This window comes from Narcine bancroftii, chromosome 6 (genome assembly GCF_036971445.1).
Source record: "Narcine bancroftii isolate sNarBan1 chromosome 6, sNarBan1.hap1, whole genome shotgun sequence".
NCBI lineage: Eukaryota > Metazoa > Chordata > Chondrichthyes > Torpediniformes > Narcinidae > Narcine > Narcine bancroftii.
Genome location: NC_091474.1, coordinates 127,419,595 through 127,442,448, shown reverse-complemented (window position 1 = coordinate 127,442,448; position 22,854 = coordinate 127,419,595). Strand labels below are relative to the sequence as shown.

Below are 22,854 nucleotides of genomic sequence, written 5' to 3'. Positions count from 1 at the left end.
CTCAAGAACCTGCTCCTTGGCACTTTCGGGCTCTCCCCTCAGCAGCATGCCTCCAGGCTCCTGCACCTCGACAGGCTTGGGGACCACACACCATCGGCCCTAATGGACGAGATGCTGATGCTGGCGGAGGATCACAAACCTTGTTTCCTATTCCATCAGATCTTCCTCGAACAGATGCCCGGGGACATCCAACTACTCCTGACGGATGAGGACTTCACGGATCCACGCCGAGTCGCAGCCCATGTGGACACCCTCTGGCGCACCAAGAGGGAGAATGAAACAGCCCTCAGTCTGGTTGCACGACCAAGAGCCAGCTGGCCGCAGCACTCCCCCAAACACAAGCCGGAGGAGCACCATTCCACCTGGTGCTTTTACCATCAGTGCTGGGGAGCACAAGCTCCTAAGTGCTGACAACCATGTAACTACCAGGGGAAACGACCCAGCCAGCCACCGTTGATGGCTGTGATGGCTGGCCAAGTGGAGAGCCTCCTTCACGTTACCAACAAGTCCACCGGCCAATGTTTCCTGGTGGACACAGGAGCGGAACTGAACGTCCTTCCCCCAATGCCCTCAAGACACCCGATCTTGTGGTCCCACCCTGCGGGCAGCCAACAGTTCTGCCATTAAGACCTTCGGTACCCGCAGGGCACAGATCCAGATCGGGAAAGAGAAATTCCGCTGGAAGTTTGTGTTAGCCTCAGTGGGTACTGCATTGTTAAGGGCCGAATTGCTGAGGGCACACGGACTGTTAGTCAACATGATGGACAAGAGGCTGGTCAATGCTTGGACCTTCCATTTGGTGCGCATGGACTCCACAAACGCCTGCAGGCCTGAGATCGCCGCCATTGTCACTTGCAGGGATGAGTATTCGAACGTACCCCATGAGTTCCCCGCCATCCTTCAACCACGATTCAGCGTCACCTTACCCCAGCATGGGGTATACCACCATATCTCCACGCAGAGCCCTCCGCTGTATGCCAAGCTCAGATGTCCGCCCGAGAAGCTGCAGCTGGCAGAGGAGGAGTTTTTCTGGCTGCAGGAGTTGGGGATCGTTTGTCGCTCGGACAGCGCCTGGGCATCCCCTCTCCACATGGTCTCCAAATCCTCCGCGGGCTAGAGACCCTGTGGCGATTACCGGCATTTGAATGACGCGACCACACCAGACAGGGACCCAGTTCCACACATTCAAAACTTCTCGGCCAATCTCCGTGGCGCGCAAGTCTTCTCCAAGGTCGATCTGGTGCGGAGGTATCACCCGATCCCGTCCACCCCGAGGACATCGGCAAGGCGGCAATCATCACCCCTTTGGTTCTTTGAATTCCTGCATATGCCCTTCGGCCTCATGAACACGGCTCAGACTTTTCAGCGCCTCATGGACATATGAGTCTAGAGGAACTCGTGATGGCCAAAGATCCGTGGTTGGCTCGCCAAAGCCACCTCTAGTTCACCACTGACATCCAACACAGGGCAGGCAAAGACAACGTCGTGGTGGATGCGTTCTCTCGTCTGGCGATCAGTGCTCTCTCATCTGGCGATCAAAGTTCACCCTCAGCCTTGACTACACACAGTTGGCACAGGACCAGAAGCTGGACACAGACATTCAGGCTCTCCAGCCACCATCTCTGGCCTCAAGCTCCAGGACATTCAGTTGCCCAACCACCTGGACACGCTGCTCTGCGACGTCTCCACTGCAATAGAGGTCGAGGGTTTTCAGCTTAGTCCACGTCCTAGCCCACCCCTCAGTGAAGACTTCATTGGGAATGATGGCAAAGCGGTTTATGTGCCATGGGTCAAAAAGAAGGTGGCCGAGATGGTGAGGGACTGCACCAGGTGCCAGGCCTCCAAGGTCCACCGGCATACGCAGGCCCAAATCCAGCAATTCGACCCGGTGGTGCGGAGATTTCAGCACATCCACATTGACGTTGTAGGCCCCCTGTCGGTGTCCAGAGAAGCACACTACCTTCTCACAATAGTCAATCGGACCATGAGACGGCCGGAGGCCATTCCCATCAAAGAGACTTCCGCAGAGACGTGCGCCAGGAACCTAGTCAGTCATTGGATCGCTAGGTTCGGAGTCCCGGCACACATCACCAGTGGCAGGGGTGCCCAGTTCACCTTCGCTCTCTAGACTCAGCTGGCGAACCTCCTGGAGGTTAAACTCCACCACACCACAGCCTACCACCCACAACCAAATGGTTTGGTGGAGTCATATGAAATCGTCATATGAAGTCCACCCTCATGGGTTGCCTCACCGGCCCAGGCTGGGCAGATGAACTGCCCTGGGTCCTCCTCGGCATCAGAACAGCACTCAAGGAGGACATACAAACATCTTCTGCGGAGCTGGTCTACGGCGCTCCGCTCTCGTTGCCCGGTAAGTTCTTTGGCCCAGAGCCCAACGTCACGTCCGAGCACGCGAACCTTTTGGCAGATCTCCATAAGAAACTATCCTCACTGGCCCTCCTGCCTCCCTTGCAACATGGCGGCCGGCCGACACATCGTCCCAAAGAGCAGGACTCAGCGAAATTCATATTTATTTGCGCGGCCCACATATGGCACATTTACAACGCCGTACGAAGGTCCATACAAGGTTCTCCAGCGGTTCAGCTGGACTTTCACTTTGGACGTAGAGGGTAAAGACAAACTTTTCACTATGGTCTGTTTGAAGGCAGCGCACTTAGACCTATCTTGGCCAGTGCAAACAACCATGTCTAAACGCTGGGGCTGCCTGCCCAAATGGCGGGACTCGTAGCCGGTTCTGGGTGGGGGAGTTGTGTTGCAGCGCACTCTCTAATGTGAACTGTGATGCCACGTGGCAGGGTAGCCATGGGAAGATGGCGCTGTCAGGGTTTCTCCCTGCCTCAAGTCTCCTGCCCAGCGCACATTTGGGGCAGTGATTATGATGTCACAATGCACGAGGTGACTGAGCTCATGCTGCCCTTAAAAGGGCATGTGCTGAATTTGAATAAAAACAGTCATTAATGACTTTCAATGTGGAGGCTGAGTCTTTCTTGGCTATGTCCAGCACAACATATGTATATATTTTTTTTAATTTAGACCCCCTTATAACATATGCTACAAGTCCCTCACTAGCTTAATCCAGCCCAGGATAGGAAGAAACCAGAGCATCCAGAGGAAACCCATGCACAGATGAGAAAAATGTACAAACTTACAGACAGAGCCAGATTTGAACCCAAGATGCTCCCGCTGTAACAGCATTGCGCTAACCACTACACTAACCATGCTTCGTAGACATAAATACCCTTTAATAATTCAACTGATTCCTGACAACTTTCATTTAACAATTTGGGTGCTGAATACTCTTGGTCATTGAATGAATATCTTTAAACAATGAATATGAGGAATGTCATAATCTAATATCATTCAATAGAGTCACAGAGCTACACAGCATGGAAAAATCACCTTCAGATCAACCTGTTCATCTAAGCTATTCCCATTTGCCTGCCTTTGGCCCATATCTCTCTAATCCTTTACTATCCAAGTACTTGTCTATCTTTAAAACGACACAATTGTACATGTCTATACAACTTCCTCTGGCAAGTTGTTCCATATATCTGCTACCATCTGTGTGAAAAGTTGTTGTCCCTCAGGTCCCTTTTAAATCTTCCTACTCTCATTTTCAACCTGAGTTTTGGGTTCCCTGACCCTTACTTTTCACCTTATCTATGTTCCTCATGATTTTATAAACCTCTGTAAGGTCATCCCTCATCCTCTTGCACTCCAAGGAAAAAGTCTCATCCAGCCTTTCATTGTTACTCAAGCCCTCCAGTCACAGTTACATCCTCATGAATCTTTTTTGCACCTTTTCCAATTTAATGCTGGGTGACCTGAACTGTGCACATTATTCGAATGTGTCTCACCAATGTCTAGCACAACTATAATATCATGTCCCAGCTCCTGTATTCACAGTCCTGACCAATGAGGGTAAGCATACCAAACATCTCCTTCATCACTCTCTCTACCTATGTCATCACTTTCATGCACTGTTAGATGTGGAGTGTGGAGAAATACATGGCCTACCTGCCTGTCTGGAATATTGTGGATTGCGGGTAGTCACGTGTCTCCCTATCTGAACTTACTTGCAAGTCACATCACCTGTCAATCAAGGATGGACTCCAGGCACCCATTAATGCACACCTTGGCTCGTTTAAAATACCTCGGGTCTTATTGGCCAGGTGCCTACATCAGAACTATATATAACATCAACGCTTAGCACATTCTTTCTCTTTCTGCCTCATGGTCCAAGCCCCGGATATCACTCCATACCAGGTTGCTACTCTGGACATCGTTGGAATTGTCGCGGATAAGATGTGCACTACACTGAAACTGAGCTGTATGTAGTATTGTAATAATCAGTGCTTCCAGAGAGCTGCATCCCCATTCATACAGGGAACCTGGAGTGTGTGTGAAAGTCCCTGTCTATAGAGTGTGTATACGTGTGTGACCATGTAGAGGATAGGCGGCCACTGGTATCAGAGTCCACGCTGCTGAAGATCCAGCTGCGCTGGATGGGTCACGTCTCCAGAATGGAGGACCATCGCCTTCCCAAGATCGTGTTATATGGCGAGCTCTCCACTGGCCACCGTGACAGAGGTGCACCAAAGAAAAGGTACAAGGACTGCCTAAAGAAATCTCTTGGTGCCTGCCACATTGACCACCGCCAGTGGGCTGATAACGCCTCAAACCGTGCATCTTGGCGCCTCACAGTTTGGCGGGCAGCAACCTCCTTTGAAGAAGACCGCAGAGCCCACCTCACTGACAAAAGGCAAAGGAGGAAAAACCCAACACCCAACCCCAACCAACCAATTTTCCCCTGCAACCGCTGCAACCGTGTCTGCCTGTCCCGCATCGGACTTGTCAGCCACAAACGAGCCTGCAGCTGACGTGGACTTTTTACCCCCTCCATAAATCTTCGTCCGCGAAGCCAAGCCAAAGAATATAGTAATTGAGTATTGCTTGACATTCTCCCCGTTTGTCTCCTGTGTGTTCATTAAAGTAACCTGTGATTGTAACAACAGTGTCCAACTTGTCTCTCTGTGAACCCACTGAACCTGATAGTCTTCCAAATGCAACATACATCCAATCTCTCTGTTCTACAATATGCACCAGGACCCTATCATTTAATGTATATCATTTAACAAACACTCTTCTATTATATTCCCCAAAGTGGAAGACCTGCTACCTTACTTTGTTACACTAGTCATAAACTGATCCAACTCCGCAAAAGGCCTGTGCACTATTGTAACACTAATTTTTTCTTCCACGATGGTAACTGAATAGTTATTATCTATCTATTGTTTATATTTATTACAGTAAAACCACTGGAATCTGGAATTCAAAGAACCAGCAAATAAATTCGAGGAAAATAAATTTTTAAAATTAAATAAGAATGAAATGACAGGTTAAAAATTATGTAAGCTTAAAATTGTAAAAATAAATGTTCTCTGCAGTAACACATAAACCTTTGGTGAAGATTGGAGCAAATATTCAGGCAACGGAGTGCCTTGGTCGTGCAAAAGGCAATATGAAAGCAAGGAATTCACAGATCAAGGCAAAGGTGGGAACCTGATCTAAATGTCAGTATTGGGGGAGAATATCACGTGTCATGATAATATGACAAACACAATAAATGTTAGATATAGATTGGTTCAATATAACTTTTTACATCAATTATATCTTACCTCACAGAAATTAAATAGACTGAAATCAGATTTATTAGATAAATGTTTCAGGTGTAATCAAGAGATAGGTACTTTTTTACACTCCACTTGTTCATGTTCAAAACAAACCTTTTTGGATGGAATTAGGAGTATTATTAGAACGGGTTTCTGAAGTTAAATTTCCTCAAGATCCCATGCTTTTCTTACTGGGTAATATATCTGGGATAAGGCCAAAACTAAAATTAAATATGTTTCAAAAAGAATTTGTGAAAATTGCATTAGCAGTTGCAAGAAAATGTATAGCAGTAACATGGAAATCTGATTCGCATTTGGGAATGGACAGACGGCATGCAGAAATACATAGTTGTATACCACTTAAGAAAATTACATATAATTTAAGGAATAAATATGATATTAAAAATTTGGTACCCATATTTACATATTGTAAGTATTACATTATGAATACTATCCCCTAAACCTCAAGAACTTTATAAACTCCTTTGGATCAGTTTGTGTTTAATAGTGTAAAGGCAAATTTTGATTGAATGTGTTAATTTCAATAACCAGATGTGTTTCTTCTTTCTCTTTTTCTTGTATCTTTTCTTCCTTTTATTTTTCTTTTTTCCTTTTTTATGTTTTTGTGGCTATTATGATTTGGGGGAAGGGGAGGGAGGAGTTGGGGAGATATAATATTATGTATTACTGATTTGAGACATATGTGGGACATCTGTATTTAGATATCAATACGTGTATGAAATTTAAATAAAACATTCAACAAAAATTACCTAAGTTTAAAATTGTAAAAGTAAATGACCTCTGAAGTAACATATAATCCTTTAGTGAAGATGGGAGCAAATATTCAGCCATCAGAGTTCCTTGGTCATGCTTTGCTCATAGCAGCTGTTTGAATACATTTTAAATAAAATTGTGTTTAAATAAAATGGGATGATCCATGATGAAGAGAGCCACAACGGTCAGAGGCTTTATCTATAAACTCAAGTTAAGTGGGGGGGGGGGGGCGCGTAATAAATTATCTATAATGTTATTTGTTTGTCTTTTGGGCAACTCCGTGGAGGGGAGGAACCTTGCAGATGCAGCGACGGTTAAATTTTTTTAAAGAATGTAACTGAAAATAAAGTGAAATGCTTTAAGGTTTATAAATCCATGCAAATGAAGTTTGTTCAATAGTTTTGTCTTTTAAACTTTTTATTCTTATTGCAGGTGTATTAGTGAGACTACTGGAAAATACACTTATCTGGCATCTACCAATCCCCATAGGTGCTGGATACCAGGGGTTTTACTGAATTTCTTTTTAATTTAATTTATTGTACACTATTTTACTTTTTTTCTGAAGTACCTATATAGCTACAGCATGCAAGAATTTTGAAGACTATGAAGACTATGTACAATGTTTATGACAATAAGCTCATTAGTATTTATTATCATTTTTCCACACTTAGATTGCACCCACCCTGTTACTACCATTTCACTCAGATTACATTGTCAGTGCTCCCTTCAACAGCATGCTAGTGATTATGATGTGGGGGGGGCTGGTAGTCATGGCTCCATCGGGCACACAAAACTCAAAACTGTCAACCAGTTTACCTATCTCGGCTGCACCATTTCATCAGATGCAAGGATCGACAACGAGATAGACAACAGACTCGCCAAGGCAAATAGCGCCTTTGGAAGACTACACAAAAGAGTCTGGAAAAACAACCAACTGAAAAACATCACAAAGATAAGCGTATACAAAGTCGTTGTCATACCCACACTCCTGTTCGGCTCTGAATCATGGGTCCTCTACCGGCATCACCCACGGTTCCTAGAACGCTTCCACCAGCGTTGTCTCCGCTCCATCCTCAACATTCATTGGAGCGACTTCATCCCTAACATCGAAGTACTCGAGATGGCAGAGGCCGACAGCATCGAGTCCACGCTGCTGAAGATCCAGCTGCGCTGGGTGGGTCACGTCTCCAGAATGGAGGACCATCGCCTTCCCAAGATCGTATTATATGGCGAGCTCTCCACTGGCCACCGTGACAGAGGTGCGCCAAAGAAGAGGTACAAGGACTGCCTAAAGAAATCTCTTGGTGCCTGCCACATTGACCACCGCCAGTGGGCTGATATCACCTCAAACCGTGCATCTTGGCACCTCACAGTTCGGCGGGCAGCAACCTCCTTTGAAGAAAACCGCAGAGCCCACCTCACTGACAAAAGACAAAGGAGGAAAAACCCAACACCCAACCCCAACCAACCAATTTTCCCCTGCAACCGCTGCAACCGTGCCTGCCTGTCCCGCATCGGACTTGTCAGCCACAATCGAGCCTGCAGCTGACGTGGACATTTACCCCCTCCATAAATCTTCTTCCGCGAAGCCAAGCCAAAGTGATTATGATAGTCAATCAAATCCAGATTCAACTCAAAAACTCACGTCCCTTCCCCAATACACTATTTTCACAACTGTGACTGGGCCTAATTTGGTGATGGCAAGACTGGCCGCTATGGTATTCCTTCAAGTTCTGAGAAAGTTAACACAAATGCGTATGTTCCACACCATTTTGCCTTTTGGTGATGCATCACTTCTTTAGTCCTAAACTGAAATTGTAGTATAAATTCTGTGCTTACATCCTGGCATAGACCTTAAATCTAAGAATTTCAGACTTGGAAATGTTAAATCAATGTATATATTAATGTCCTCCGTCCAAAAGTTTGTGGCAACTGAATTTCATCGCCCCTTCCTGATAGGGAATAGAAGTAAATAATGAATCAAGATGAGCTTCAAGAATTTATGTAAATAGAATTATTAATGTCATCTGGTCTCAAAAATCATGCTTTTTTGGCATTAATTCTGTCCCTTCTTCAAAACATAATATGTTTAAATTCTAATGTATTCCTATGTATATTTAATGATTATATACAGACTTTGCTTAAAGTTAAAAATGTTGATACTGTTTTGCAGGGAATTTCAGGATTACCTGGAAAACCAGGGATACCAGGACTCCAGGGCATTCAGGTGAGAATCACCTCTTTGTGAAATGTATCAGTTAAAATTTACTTAACAATTCAGTCTTCTTCATTAATTTTCATGAACATCTTTTATAGGGATTGAAAGGGTTTCGTGGATACAAGGGTGAGAAGGGGAGATCTGGTGCTCTGGTATGGATAAAGTTGATAACTACAACATCCTGTAGCAAATTGATTTCAAATGATAGTTGAAGTCTCCACTCTATGACGTTCATGTTTAAAACGTTACTCATCACTTTCACAATACTAATAAATATTATGGCTAATTAATTAGTATGTACTTGATTCTTAAAATCAGACAAGTAAACTTTGCAGACTAACACTCCTCTCAGAGAATATAAATATAAATGTACTTGTTAACCAACAATAAAGAAATAATCCTGAAATCATATAATTTGCCCTTATAATAGGATTGCTGGTAACCTTTCCTGGTTTAAGAAAACATGTTATTGAGAAGCTTGTAAAATCTAAATTCTATATATCAGCCAAATGACAATTATATGCTTTAAAAGTTAAATCTAAGATGCAGTAATTTGTGTCCTGGATCTTAAGACATGCAATTTCTCACTTCTGCAATAGATGATTCCTGGCATTTGCCACATTGCACAAATCTCAAACTAAGTTACGCATAAGAAACTGAGGAAATTCATGGATATCGAGAGGACAATTCAAAAGAAGCCTCGAAAAGAATGAGGGAATTTTGGGCAACATTTTCTTCCAACATTCTAGCACTTTTAACAGACTGCTAATGTGCGTAACATTAAGGGAATTCACCCTCATTAAGTTGTGGAATTTCCTATTTGTTTTGTATATAGCTCTGTTCGCATACATAGAGCACTATTATTGACTAATTCCATTTCAGTCTGTCTTTCTTTACTTTGTATTGCGGCCTTTACAGCCACTCCAGGATGCACATATCAAACTCCACAAACTGACTGAAAGGAATTCTCCTCATCCAATGGGATAGATAGCCAGAAGAAGAAGATTGTATTGATACATCATCCAATTTATCTATCTTCAAGTAAAGTTCATTGTCATCTGATTGTACAAACCAAACAAAACAGCATTCTCCAATCCTCGGTACAAAACATGCAGACACACAACCGGACACAACACACATACAGACAAATAATACATATGCTATAAAAATAATAAATAAATAGATAGATAATTATTGCTTTGTACATATTAGCATCTTGGGTGGTGAGTGTGAGCAGTTCCTTTGGAAGTTCAGCATTCTCACTGCCTGTGGCAAGAAGCTATTACTCAGCCAAGTGGTAACCTGGCTCTGATACTCCTGTATCTCTTCCCTAACGGGAGCAGCTGAAAAATGCTGTGTATAGGGTAGAAGGGGTCCTCAATGATTTTGTGTGCCCTTTGGACAATGATCCTAGTAGATCACGTTGATGGAGGGGTGGTGGGGAGGAGATACCAGTGATCCTCTCTGAGACTCTTATGGTCCTATGGATTAACCTCTGATCTGTTTCTCTGCATACGACACTGTGATGCAGCCAGCCAGGACACTCTGGATAGAGTCCTATATAAGGTTGACATAGTGGCCGGTGGCCTTGCCCACTTCAATCTTCTCAGGAAGTGCAGTCACTGTTGCACCTTCTCGACAAGTGAGAAGATGTTGAGTGTCCACGATAGGTCACTAGTTAAGTGAACTCTAAGGAACTTGGTACTCTCCACTCTTTCTACTACAGAGTTGTTGATGTGTAGTGGAGGGTGGTCATACCTAGTCCTCCTGAAGTCCATGATCATATTTTTCCACGTTGAGACTCAGGCTGTTACTTTTACACCATTTCACGAGATTTTCCATCATCATTGTTGCTGATGAGACCAACTACTGTTGTGTCATCTGCAATTACACTATTGGAGCTGGATCTGGTGATGTAGTCATGGCTTAGTAGCATGAACAGGAATGGGTTGGACATATTGCCCTGAGGTGCCAGTGCTAAGTTTGATGGTGCTCGATATTCTGCTACTGACTGGACAGACTGTGGCCTTTCCATTAAGTCCAGGATCCAGTTACAGAAAGGGATGCTGAGTTCCAGTGAGGACAGCTTCTCCACTAGCCTCTGGGGAACGATTGTATTAAACACTGAGCTGAAGTCAATGAACAGCAGCCTGGCATCATTCTCCAGGTGGGCCAGGATGGAGTGAAGTGACAAGGCTATAGCATTGTCTGTGGAATGATTTCTTCTATAGGCAAATTGAAATTGATCCAGCGTCCCTGTGAGGTGTGCTTTGATGCGTTCCATCACCAGATGCTCGAAGCTTTTCATAATGGTGGAGGTCAGTGCTATAGGGCAGTAGTCATTGAGGCCTGTTATTGTTGCTCTCTTGGGTACCGGGATGATGTGGCTGTCTTAAACCCTGTGGAAACAATAGACTACTGCAGTGAGGTGTGGAAGATGTCTGTGAAGGACTCCTTCAATTCGACTGCAGAGTCCTTCAGTACCCGACCAGGTATGTTGTCTATCTAGCCCCACTGCTTTGTGTGGGTTCACTTTGGATATAATTCTCCTCACCTTGGTCACAGCTATGTGGGGGAGGGGCCTTCATCAGGGGGACACAGAGCTTTTTTTGGTATCATCCTGTTCTTCTCATCAAATCATGTATGGAAGGTGTTAAGTCTGTCTGGAAGGGAGGTGTCATTGTCTTTAATTCATAAGGTTGACGCGATCTCTTACTACATGTACCTCATCCCCGGTGTGGCACAGCTGACTCATCTTATTGCCATCCTATCCCCTGTCCTGAAGGCAACATCATAAGCTCTGACAAGGGCCCAGACATCTACATCTAACCATGGTTTCTGGTTCTCCCTAGTTGTGAAGCATTTGATCTTGGTGACATCCTCAATGCACTTGCTGATATAACCAGTCACTGAGCTTGTGTACTCCTCTATTTTTACATGACCATTGTCAGTGGACACCTCCCTGAAACAGCTCCAGTCCATGATCTCTCTGCAAACTGACCTAGTTTGCTTTGCCAGCGCTGGATTTAGCAGGACAGATATGTGATCCGAGTAGCCAAAATGGTGGTAAAGTGCAGCCTTGGATGTACCAAGACTGTTGGAGTACACTCAATCCTGGGTGTTCTCTCCTCTGGTGGTGAAGTTCACATGCTGTTGAAACCGTGGTAAGACCATTTTCAAGTCGGTGTGATTGAAGTTGTCAGCAACAATCATGGCACTGTCAGGGTGGCAAGTCTGGGCTTCATAGATGGCACATTAAAGCTCCTTCATGGCTTCACACTTGTTAGCTGAAGGCAGAATGTAGATTGCGCCAATCAGCATAGTTGAGAATTCCTTGGGAAGGTAGAAGGGTCTGCATTCCACCAGGAGGTACTCTTGACTTGGAGCTCAAATATTTTTATTACCAACTGCAAACTAGATTTTCAAGGTTAATTTCATAGAAGAATAAATAATGATGGAATACTAAATAATTTATTTGGAATCACAAACTATACAGTTTACCTATTGTGTGCTCACAATTTAATTTTGAGTTAGCAATGTGCAATGCAGAAGGTCTTTGGTCTATTATATTCATGTCAGCTACAAGTCAAGGCAAATAACCTTTATTTATTGTTCATACCATTCTCGCATGGTAAAGACGAGATAGGGTTTCTCCAGGACCATGGAGCATATTTATATAAATATAAGTTAGAATAGAAGTTAAACACATTGAAATATTAAGACGTATACAATAGAAGTTCCCAGTACACTATCCACACATGTTCTAGGAATTCAGGGGCTGATGACTTGGGGGAAAAAACTGTTGCCAATCTGGATGTAAGGACCTAAGTGCTACAGTACCTCCTACCAGATGGCAGAAGGGAGAACAGTTTACATGAGGGGTGTGTGGAGTCCTTCACAATGTTTATAGTCTTTTGCCTGCATCGAGTGTTGTAGATGACATTCGTGGTAGGAAGGAAGCCCCCAATAATCTTTTCCACTGACTTCACTATCCTCTGCAGGGTCTTGTGGTCCGAGGTGGTACAGCTTCCAAACCAGGCAGTGATGCAATTGCACAGGATCCTCTCAATGCATCCTCTGTAGAAGGTAGTGGGGATGAAGGTTGGGAGATGAACTTTCCTCAGCTTTCGCAGGAAGTAGAGGCTTTCTTGGCTATGAAGCAGGTGTTAAGGGACCAGGTGAGATTCTCTGCCAAGTGGACTCCAAGGAACTTGATACTCCTGACGACCTCAACAGTTGTGCCATCAGTGGACCATGGAGCGTGGTCCCCCAGACCCTCCTAAAGTTGACATCCATCTCTTTTGTTTTATTGATGTTCAGATACAAATTGTTGGCTCTGCACCAGTCCATTAGCGACTTCTCATTCTTACTGATAAGTCCCACCATGGCCGTGTCATCAGCAAACATGATGATGTGGTTTGAGCTGAGTTTAGCTGCACAGTTGTGGGTCAGCAGAGGGAACAGCAGTGGACTAAGCACACAGCACTGAGGGCCACTATGCTCAGTGTGATGGCCTTGGAAGTGCTGTTACCAATCTGGAACGCCTGAGGTCTCCCCAACAGGGTCGAGAATCCAATTGCAGAGGCAGGTGTTTAGACCCAGCAGGCTCAACTTAATTATCAGTTACTGAGGTATGATTGTTTTAAATGCCAAACTGAAGTCAATAAACAGCATTTGAACGTACGACTGTATGCTGAGTATCTGAGGTGGGGGGGCAGGGCTCCGCCTGATACATGTCAGAAATGTTCATTTACACAAGGTCCAACGTGTTCACCCCTCTTGTAGCAAAGTCCATATATTGATGGAATTTAGGTAGCCTTGATTTAAGGTTCGCCTGGTTGAAATCCCAGTGATAATAATCAGTCCATCAGAGTATGTGGTCTGAAGTTTATTTATGGTCCCATATAGTTGTCAGATCGCCTCCTTAGCGTTCGCACCTGGGGTGGGGGGGGGGGGGTGGTGGTGGGGTGTACATCCAACTAAGAGGACCATGGTGAATTCTCGTGATAATGGTCTACATCTGACAGTCATAAATTCCACCAGCGTTGAGCAGTGACTGGAGACTTATGCAGAGCCCTCACACCATTCCATGTTGATGCAAACTGCCATGGGCTTTACCACACAGAGCAGCTTCCCTGTCAGCCTGAAATAAAACGAGCCAGTCCAGCTGAATGGAGGTATCCAGGATCCTGTCACTGAGCCACGTTTCAATGAAGACCAAAGCACAGCACTCCTTCTACTCATGCTGCGCAGACCTCCAGAATCAGATGTTATCCATTTTGTTCACCAGGGAACAGACGTTAGCGAGCAGGATGGATAGGAGAGCTGGGAGTCAGGGGTTCACCTTCAACATAGCACGAACCCCTGTTCACTAACCGCACTTCCTTCACCTCGTGCACCACTTTCTTCTCCTCCACGATACCGAAGCATTTAGGCCTAATCCCCGCAGCAGCCTGTGGTCACGTAGATTGACCCACAGATCTTCCCAGAGGCGAGTAGATATGTTTCTAAATACCTTTAAATACTGTAAGCTGTAGCCATGACTGTAAAAACTGAAATTGCATAACTATATAACAATTTAGCTATACTGTTTAACTATAATTAAAAGAAAAACAAAACGACCTACTGGTGTCCTGGAGAGGCCACTGCGTCCGACGTCATATCGTCTCCAACCAACCTAACTACTGCTAGAGTAGTCCAAACCAAATCCCACTGCCCCCACCTGTTTCCAAGAGACTGGTTTTATTCTCGTGGTAAACCACTATATGTATATATTTACTGTTTGGACACACCCATTGGCTGACTGTACCTGTGGCTCCTCCCACTGAATAAAGGTGACTTCCACAGCCCCCACCCCAAATTCAGGACAGTCCAGCACCATGGATGTGCCTTTGTTCTTTAGTGAATAAAAGCTTATCGGTTTGCTCAACTTCAGTCTATTGAAGTCATTAGATCTTTTCACCCCACAGTGTAAAATGAAGATTCCCAGGAAATTTTCCTGGGAACCCTCCCATGAACCTGTGGTGTGAAAAGGTCGGCCTGGGAATTTTAAAGTGGTCTATCGCCCTACCACGTAGCTAGGGCCAAGTACCCGGGTAATTTTCCCAGCCCACCCTTTCCCTGTGGAATGAAAAGGCAAATGGTCAAGCAGGGGAAGTTAAACACTAGTTTTAATAGACTATATAACTAGGTCTTGCCTCTGTGCAAGCCTAGATCAGAAAGAGGAGCCTAGCTCTGGTTGGATTTATATACAAGGTCGTCAGGCCGTGGCCCTTGGTGACCTAGTAGTGTAATAGCATATCACCACACATTTATCCGGAATCCTTGGGGGACAGTGTGTTCCGAATTTCGGATTTTTTGCATTTCAGCACAAAAGCCAGTTGCCCCAGATTTAAGCCCACCTGAATTGTGCTGCCGAATCCACCCCTTTCCAGTCGCGCTGGCATCTCTCTCCACCTCGCCCACCTGTTGCGCTGCCGTATCTCTTCCCCCTCACCCACCCACCCAAGTCGCACTGCCGTCTCTCTCCCTGCCCCACAACCTAGTTGTGCTGCTCTCTCTCTCTGTCCCTCCACTGTACCAGCACCAGAAAAAAATTGCCAGGTTTTAGATGTCCAGATAAAGGATTGTGTACCTGTACTGTGCATAGAATTTAACATTTATGAATTTTCACCAGGCTCTAGTGAAAAGATAAATGGTTACCACTCAGGAAGGTTCTCAGTGTTTTCAGAGAGAGATTTGTTGCTCATTGGACACACACAAACTGACTCCCTCTGATCAACCACTTCAGTATCTGCCAAAGAAACTTGCTCCATCATGGATTTTCCAAATGATAACCTCTTCTTCCAGGTCACCACAGAGTTACTCTTGTTTGCCTTATTTCAGGAGAAACACTCTAGCCATCCATTTCCTCTTGTAAGGTCCACAATGGTTTTCACCAGGCTGAATTCAGAACTCACAACCTGTCTTCAAAATGGGGTTTCCAACAAGCTGCCAGCTTGTAATGTTACAGCCTCCAAAAGGCACAGCAGAACTCAGTTCTCTCTCTCTCTCTCTCAAAGAGAAGTCCTGTTTGGTCTTTTCTCTCACTCTGCTTGTAAAAACCAGAATGTCTTGCAGGGCTAACCCAGTCCTTGAAAGATCTTTATCAGCACTTCGAGCCTGGACTGTTTATTTGCACCTGCTTTTCAAAATTCCTTCCAAAACAGTCCCATTAGCTTTTGCAAAGCCACTGGTGCCTGCAAGACTGGCTTTAGCCAAGCTCTTGCATTTTAAATGAGATGTGAAGTATTACTCTGTGAAGGGACCTACACTAAACCCCCACAATCTATCTCTTTTAAAAAACGTATTTATATATAATATAAAATATAATATACCCCGTAACAGTACCAAAAATGGAAAGGAAGAAAGGGAAGGAAAATGCTCGCAGGTAATAATATCAGTTCTCATGCAAAAAGAAAGGAGTGAGCAAGAGAATTTGATATTAAATCATTCAGGCTGAGTTGTTACTCCTCAAGCTGAGATGTCCCTCATTGTAATAATAAGGGAGATCACAGACAAATTGGAGTGACATGATGAATTAAACCGGCAGACCTACTGAAAGCTCAAGATTATTCCTGAAGACTAAGTGAAAATGCTCAACAAATTAATCATAAAGTACATTTGATTTCTCTGAAGTAAAGAAGGCCACATTGTGAACCGTGTATGCAATACTCCGGTTTCCTCCCACCATTCGAAAAATGTACCATGGTTGCTACCATGCTGTATATCTAAATTAAATTTTAAAAATTAATTGCTCCTTAACAGCAACATTAGCTCATTGTGTCAAAACCAATCAGAGAAATTCCCTTTATCTACTTGTTCCCTCCTTAACATTCTCTGCTACCTGTACTAACTTTTCCTGTTGTTCCCAGTTCTAATGAAAGGTCCAAGTCCTGGAACATTAACTGTTTCTTTTTTCACCGATGCAGCCCATCATGATGAATGTTTCCTGTATTTTCTGTTTATATTTCAGATTTTAAGCATCTTCATTAAAAAAAATTCAGATGTTTGCATGGATTGAATTCTATTAAACAAAATATGGAGTTTTAGTAATATATAATGATGACTAAGAATCAACTTGATTGGAAGAGTAAAACTGTACTTGTATGACACTGTACTTTAAATATTTTATTATTTCATAATTTTGGGAAAGACTATGTCTTCTACAAATTAGAATGATGGCTTTAAATATCCAAAGCAGTAATTTGTAGAGCTGTTGATAGATTAATATTGGAAGAACATTAAAATGAAATAAATGTCCAGTTGTAGAGGTGATTTGTAAAATCATTCTTTTATTTTGTCAGGGTGATCAAGGAATTCCAGGTTTAAAAGGGTTATCAGGACCACGAGGCCCTAGGGTAAGCAATGCACAAGATTCCTTAATCTTCTTCTACAGTACTCTCCATAATGTTTGGGACAAAGATACATTTTTTATTCATTTGCCCCTGTGCACCACAGTTTTAAATTTGTATTCAAACTATTCACATGTGATTAAAATGTACATTCCAGATTTTATTCAAGATTATTTCTTTACATTTTGGTTTGACCCTGTGAAAACTATTGCACTTTTTATACGTAGTTCCCCCATTTCATACCACCAAATCGAACCAACCATGGAGAAGCACATCGATGCCACTATTTTCTAAAATGTCTGAGGAGATTTAGCATTTTGTTGAATATCAAACTTCTATAGGACTGCTGTGGAAAGTATAGTGATTGGTTGCATTATATCTTCGTTTGAAAACTTGAGTATCCAGGAATATAGAAGTCTGAAAAAAGTGGCAAATTTAGCCAAACCCATCCACTGAAGTCATCTATGTGAGATGCTGTCTCAAGAAGGCAGCCAATATCATAAAAGATCCCTATCTCCCTGGAAATAATCTCACTGCTACCTTCAGGCAGGAATCCAGCATCTCTAGTTTCAAGGACAGTTTTTTTCTCCAACAGCTATCAGGCTGGTTTTTTTTAATATTTAAATTTTTTTTATAACATACATGGAGTCAAAATGGCCTCACTTTCACACACAACCACATGGCACATAAAAAAATTCCTGTCTTAGTCCCACATCTGAAACACATCGCTGAAATTTCAGCTTTTGATCTATGTAACTTTTGTGGGGTAAGATAGAATTGATGTAAAAAATTATACTGAACCAGTCCCTATCTTGAATTTATAATTGATGTCTTTCTGAAATCAAGTTCAACTCCCATCTTTCCCTTGACCTCTGCAACCCTGGTTTTGCACTTTCGCTCTGGAGAACATAGAACATTTTTGTTATAAATTTGGATGTATTCCCCATCCAAGCCATTCGTTCCATTTCACTAATTTCAGATGGGATCAATGTTAGTCCCCATCTTTCTCTTAAGAATGATCTAAGCTGGAGAAAACAGAAGAAGGTCCTATTGGCCACTCCATATTTGTGTTTTAATTGTTCAAAGGACATAAGAGTTTCTTCCATGTAACAGTCCTTAATATATCATATAACTTTGTCATACCGTGAATTTAATATTCTATTGCCCACGTTCATAGGCAATAACACATTTTCACACAGTGGTACTTCTATTGATATCTCTACTTTTTTCCCTATACTGTAGCTAGCTGCTCCAAACTATGGTTCTGCGGAGCCTACAGCGCAGGAGAGGTCATAGCTGCATGCGGGTTAGCTCAGAAAGAGCATGCTGTTCCCAGAAAGAATGAAACAAACCCCAGTTGAGTGTAGTTAACACTGAGCTTCATTAGGCTCACAGCTCTGCTTTTATTCTCAAGCAGAGAGATGTGGTCAAAGCCCCCTCAATGCTGATTGGTGCATTTGCAATCTGCTTTCCTTGATAGACCAGTTAGGCTCCTTTAGTTGTTGCCAATTGGAGGGCAACGCTACAGGCCTTGTGCAGCCTGTTGGATCATTGCATTCATCCTTCATTTTGTGAGGCACCCTGAGAGAGCTGTGGGGGACTCCCACATGACCCCCCCCCTCCCCACCCCTTAACTGGTGATCAGAATGCTGTTATTCTTGGGAGGCCAACCTCCTTTGCAGGGGTGGGGGGAGGGTAGTCAATTGGCTGTGTATCCTGTCAATGGTAAAAGTCTCCTCGCGGCCTCCGATGTCAATTAAACAAGTTGTACCACTGTGCCGGATGACATGATTGGCCCCTCATAGGGTCCCTACAATGGGGATCTGTGCGCTTCATGTTTTACGAAAATGTGTGTGAAGTTATGAAAATCTTTGGGGACAAATTTGTGCTGCTGGCCATGGTCTTTGGGTGGTAAAGGGGCCAGGGTTCCCAACTGCTCATAGAGGTGCGCTAGGACTCCCCTGGGGGTGGGGGGGTTCTTTGGTTCCCTTTTTGGTGGCCAGGAATTTGCCCAGGATTTGCATGGTTTGGATACCTAAGAGGACCCTGGGTAACTCATCAACCCAGTTAGGGCCAGTGAGTCGGGCTATCAGGGCTGCTTTTAGGTGCCTGTGAAACCCTTCTACTAGCCCGTTTGCCTGGGGATGGTAGGCTGTAGTGTATTGTAGCTGTGTCCTAAGTGCTGTTGCTAGAGCTGCCCAAAGACTGGAGGTGAACTGGGCTCCAAGGTCTGAGGTAAGGTGCTCAGGGACAGCTAAATGTACCACTCATGTGTTGAGGAGTGCTCTATCACATGTTTCAGTAGATATTTCAGATCGGGGAATGGCTTCTGGCCATCTAGTACACCTGTCTACCTCAGTGAGTAAGTAGTGAATACCTTGGGAGATGGGTAAGGGGCCCATTATATCAATGTGAATATGGCTAAATCTGTGCCGCGGAGGTTCAGATGTTTGGAGTTGGGCTTTAGTGCATCTCTGGTACTGTGTCCATGTTCTGGCCCAATTAGTGACCTTTTTATGAAGGCTGTGCCAGATGTAACAGTTAACCACCATCTTGACCGTGCTCTTGATGGCAGGATGGGCTAAATTGTACACAGATTTGAATATTTGCCTCCTCCATGCGGTGGGGATAATGGGATGGGGCTTACCATTCGCGGTGTCGCAGAATAAAGTTGCATTCCCTGCACCGAAGGGAAGGGAACATCCTCGATACAGAGGCCGGTGATAGCTGTTCTGTAGACTGCAACATTGGGATCAGAGTATTGTGCCTCAGCCAGGCCTGGGAATTGATGCCTGGAGAGGTGGTGTGGACAGCCGGTATGTTTTGGCATTACAGTGCATTTGTCACAACATTCGCCTTGCCAGCAATATGTTCAATGTCTGTGATAAATTCTGAGACCTAAGGAAGCTGACATTATTGTCTGGTTGGCCAAGGGTCCGAGACCTTCCTGAAAGTGGTTTGTGGTCACTAAACACTTTGAATTTCCTTCCTTCCAGGAAGTAACTGTGTTGGTATGACATCCTATCACCTATGTATATATTTGTATATAGTGCTAATGATCGGCTGATCATATCAGACGATCAGGTCATCCGACTGTTACAGCCCATAACCCCTGCATGATATCCTCCCCATGTTCGGAGTCCAAAGAAAGGATGTACCATTGCTGTTCCCCTCCATACAGACTATGGACTATTAAGAACTCAGAAAAACCACCACGCTGTAACAAATTTTTTTTTTACCCACCCGGGGGTCAGTTCTCAAAAAAGGGGTGATTGTGATAGTATGGGATCCTATCACCTCTGTATATATTTGTATATAGTGCTAATGATTGGCTGAGAGCCGTAGCCACACCTACTGGCCAGGTCATAAAGGGCTGCACCTAACCAGATCCAGGTCAGTCTGGACTGGTTGACCTTGATGTACTACGCTCCACTCTTTTGGTAATAAAAGAGTTGGTTTGAATCTACATCCTTTGAGTCATTCGACGCACTACAGTAACAAAAATATCTCATGGCCAGGAACAGTGGCAGCAGATCTCTGTCGAACGCACTGTGTTTTAGTTCAGGTGGCCACAGGTGTTTACTGAAGAAGGCTAGAGGTCTCCAGTGACTATCAATTAATTGTTCCAATACTCTTCCGAATGCTATATTGGAGACATCAACCGTGAGGGAAGTGGGTGCCTCTGATTGTGGGTGGGCCACGACAGTGACATTTGCTAAAGCATTCTTTGCCTTTTGGAAAGCCTCTGAGGCTTCTGAATTCCATTCGAGATCTTTTTGAGTACCTGACATTAGAGAGAAAAGGGGCCGCATGATGTGGGCTGCTGCCAGTATGAATCTGTGATAGAAAGTAATCATTCCAGTGAATTCCTAAAGGCTCCTGTAGGCTGTGGGAAAGATTTAATGTCCTCTACCTTGGCTTATACTGTGCCTGTCAATGCAATAGCCCAGAAAGTTGATTACCTCTTTTACAAACTCCCACTTAGCTGGATTAATAGTTAGTCCATACTCACTCAGTCTATTGCACAGTTGTGGCTAGCAATTAGAATGTCGTCTAAGTAGATGAAAATAAAGTCGAGATCCTGGACCACAGTGTCAATTAATCATTGGAATGTTTGTGCTGCATTTTTCAATCCAAAGGCATCCTTAAAAATTCAAATAAGCCAAATTGGGTGATAAGGAATGTTTTCGCAATATCCTCTGGGAGGAGTGGGATTTGGTGATAGACTCGAATTAAATCTATCTTGGAAAAGATCCGTGCCCCTTGTAGATGTGCAGTGAAGTTTTGAATGTGGGGCACAGGGTAGCAGTCAGGCGTTGGGGCCTCATTGCTATGTTGGCATTCATTTCAAGAGGTATAGTGTATAAGAGTAAAGAGGTGTTGATGAAGCTCTATGGGGCACTGGTGAGACTTCATTTGAAGTACTGTGTGCAGTTTTGGGCCCCCTATCTTAGAAAGGATGTGATGTTGTTGGAGAGGGTGCAGAGGAGATTTACTAGGATGATTCCCGGAATGGAAGGGCTAACGTACAAGGAGTTTTTGGCAGCTCTTGGGTTGTATTCATTGGAGTATAGGAGTATGAGAGGAGATCTCATAGAGGCATTTCATATTTTGAAAGGTTTAGATAGGGTGCATGCGGGAAAGATATTTCCCTTGGTGGGTGAATCGAGGACAAGTGGTCATAGTCTGAAAATTAGAGTTTATCCATATAAAACAGAGATTAGGAAGAACTTCTTTAGCTAGAGGGTCGTGGATATGTGGAACTCACTGCCGCATATAGCAGTGGAAGCCAGATCACTGGGAGTATTTAAACAAAAAAAATAGATAAGTATCTCATTAGAGAGGGCATCAAGGGATATGGGGAAAAGGCCGGAAACTGGAACTAGTGTAGAGTAGCTAATGTAGATTTACAGAACAGACTCAATGGGCATAGTGGCCTGCTTCTGTTCCTTTGTCTTGTGATCTTGTGGTCCGTAGTCCCTGCATGGCCTCCACCCTCCTGTAGCTTTAGGGACCATGTTGATTGGGGAGGCCCATACAATGCCCAGCTCCTCCATTTTATGGAACTCCTCCTTAGTGAGGTTGAGTTTTTCTGGGGGAAGGCAGTGCGCTCTGCAATGAAAGGGCGGATCATCAGTAAGAATATGGTGTCTTACCCCATGCTTGATCTTGGATGACATAAATAATGGTGTCATAACAGTGGGAAATTTGGATATGATTCACATAAACTCGTTATCAACCGGAGTCACCGAATGCAGGTGGGAGGTGGCGGGTTCCTTCCCCTTTAGTTCGAGGGTCTGGAATGTTGTGGTATGCATTAATCTGTGGCCTTTAACATTCACTAGCAGTGAGTTGGCTTGTAGGAAGTCCACGTCAAGGAGTGGTTGTCGAACTGCTGCTTGGGTGAAGGTCCATTTAAAATGGCTGTTCCCAAAGCGGAGGGGGATAACTCAAGTGTAAGTATGTTCGAATTGTTGCTGGACTGTTGTGCTGTTGTGGATGTCAGTTTTGGTCGGGGGGGATCATGCTGATTTCTGCCCCTGTGTCCACTAAGAAACAGCAGTCTAAAAGGAGTTTAGGACATGGAGGCTGTTAAGGTGCTGGCCAACACAGCCATTAACGATGGCCGGCTTTTGGCATTTCCCAGGAATGTGCAGGGGGAAAGACGTCGACGTGCTTCTGCAGCCCACCGCTGATGATAATGACAGTATCGCTCACCAGTGGTGCCCGTTGTCCTTGTGGCTGGTCATTTGATTGGTCGGCGGTTGGATCTTTG

The 22,854-nt window shown here is 44.2% G+C and overlaps 1 protein-coding gene across 7 annotated transcripts in view; it reads left to right on the top strand.

Moving 5' to 3' along the window:
* LOC138736468 (collagen alpha-1(XXI) chain-like) overlaps window positions 1–22,854 on the top strand; it is a 330,315-nt gene that overhangs the window by 149,729 nt on the left and 157,732 nt on the right. For all 7 annotated transcript variants that reach the window (XR_011340296.1, XR_011340298.1, XR_011340295.1 and 4 more), the window contains exons 10-12: window positions 8,641–8,694; window positions 8,784–8,837; window positions 17,031–17,084. Coding sequence is in view for 1 of the 7 variants with exons in the window: in XM_069886041.1 (XP_069742142.1) it covers window positions 8,641–8,694; window positions 8,784–8,837; window positions 17,031–17,084 (162 nt within the window). In the remaining 6 variants the exon portion in view is untranslated. The remainder of the gene's footprint in view (window positions 1–8,640; window positions 8,695–8,783; window positions 8,838–17,030; window positions 17,085–22,854) is intronic.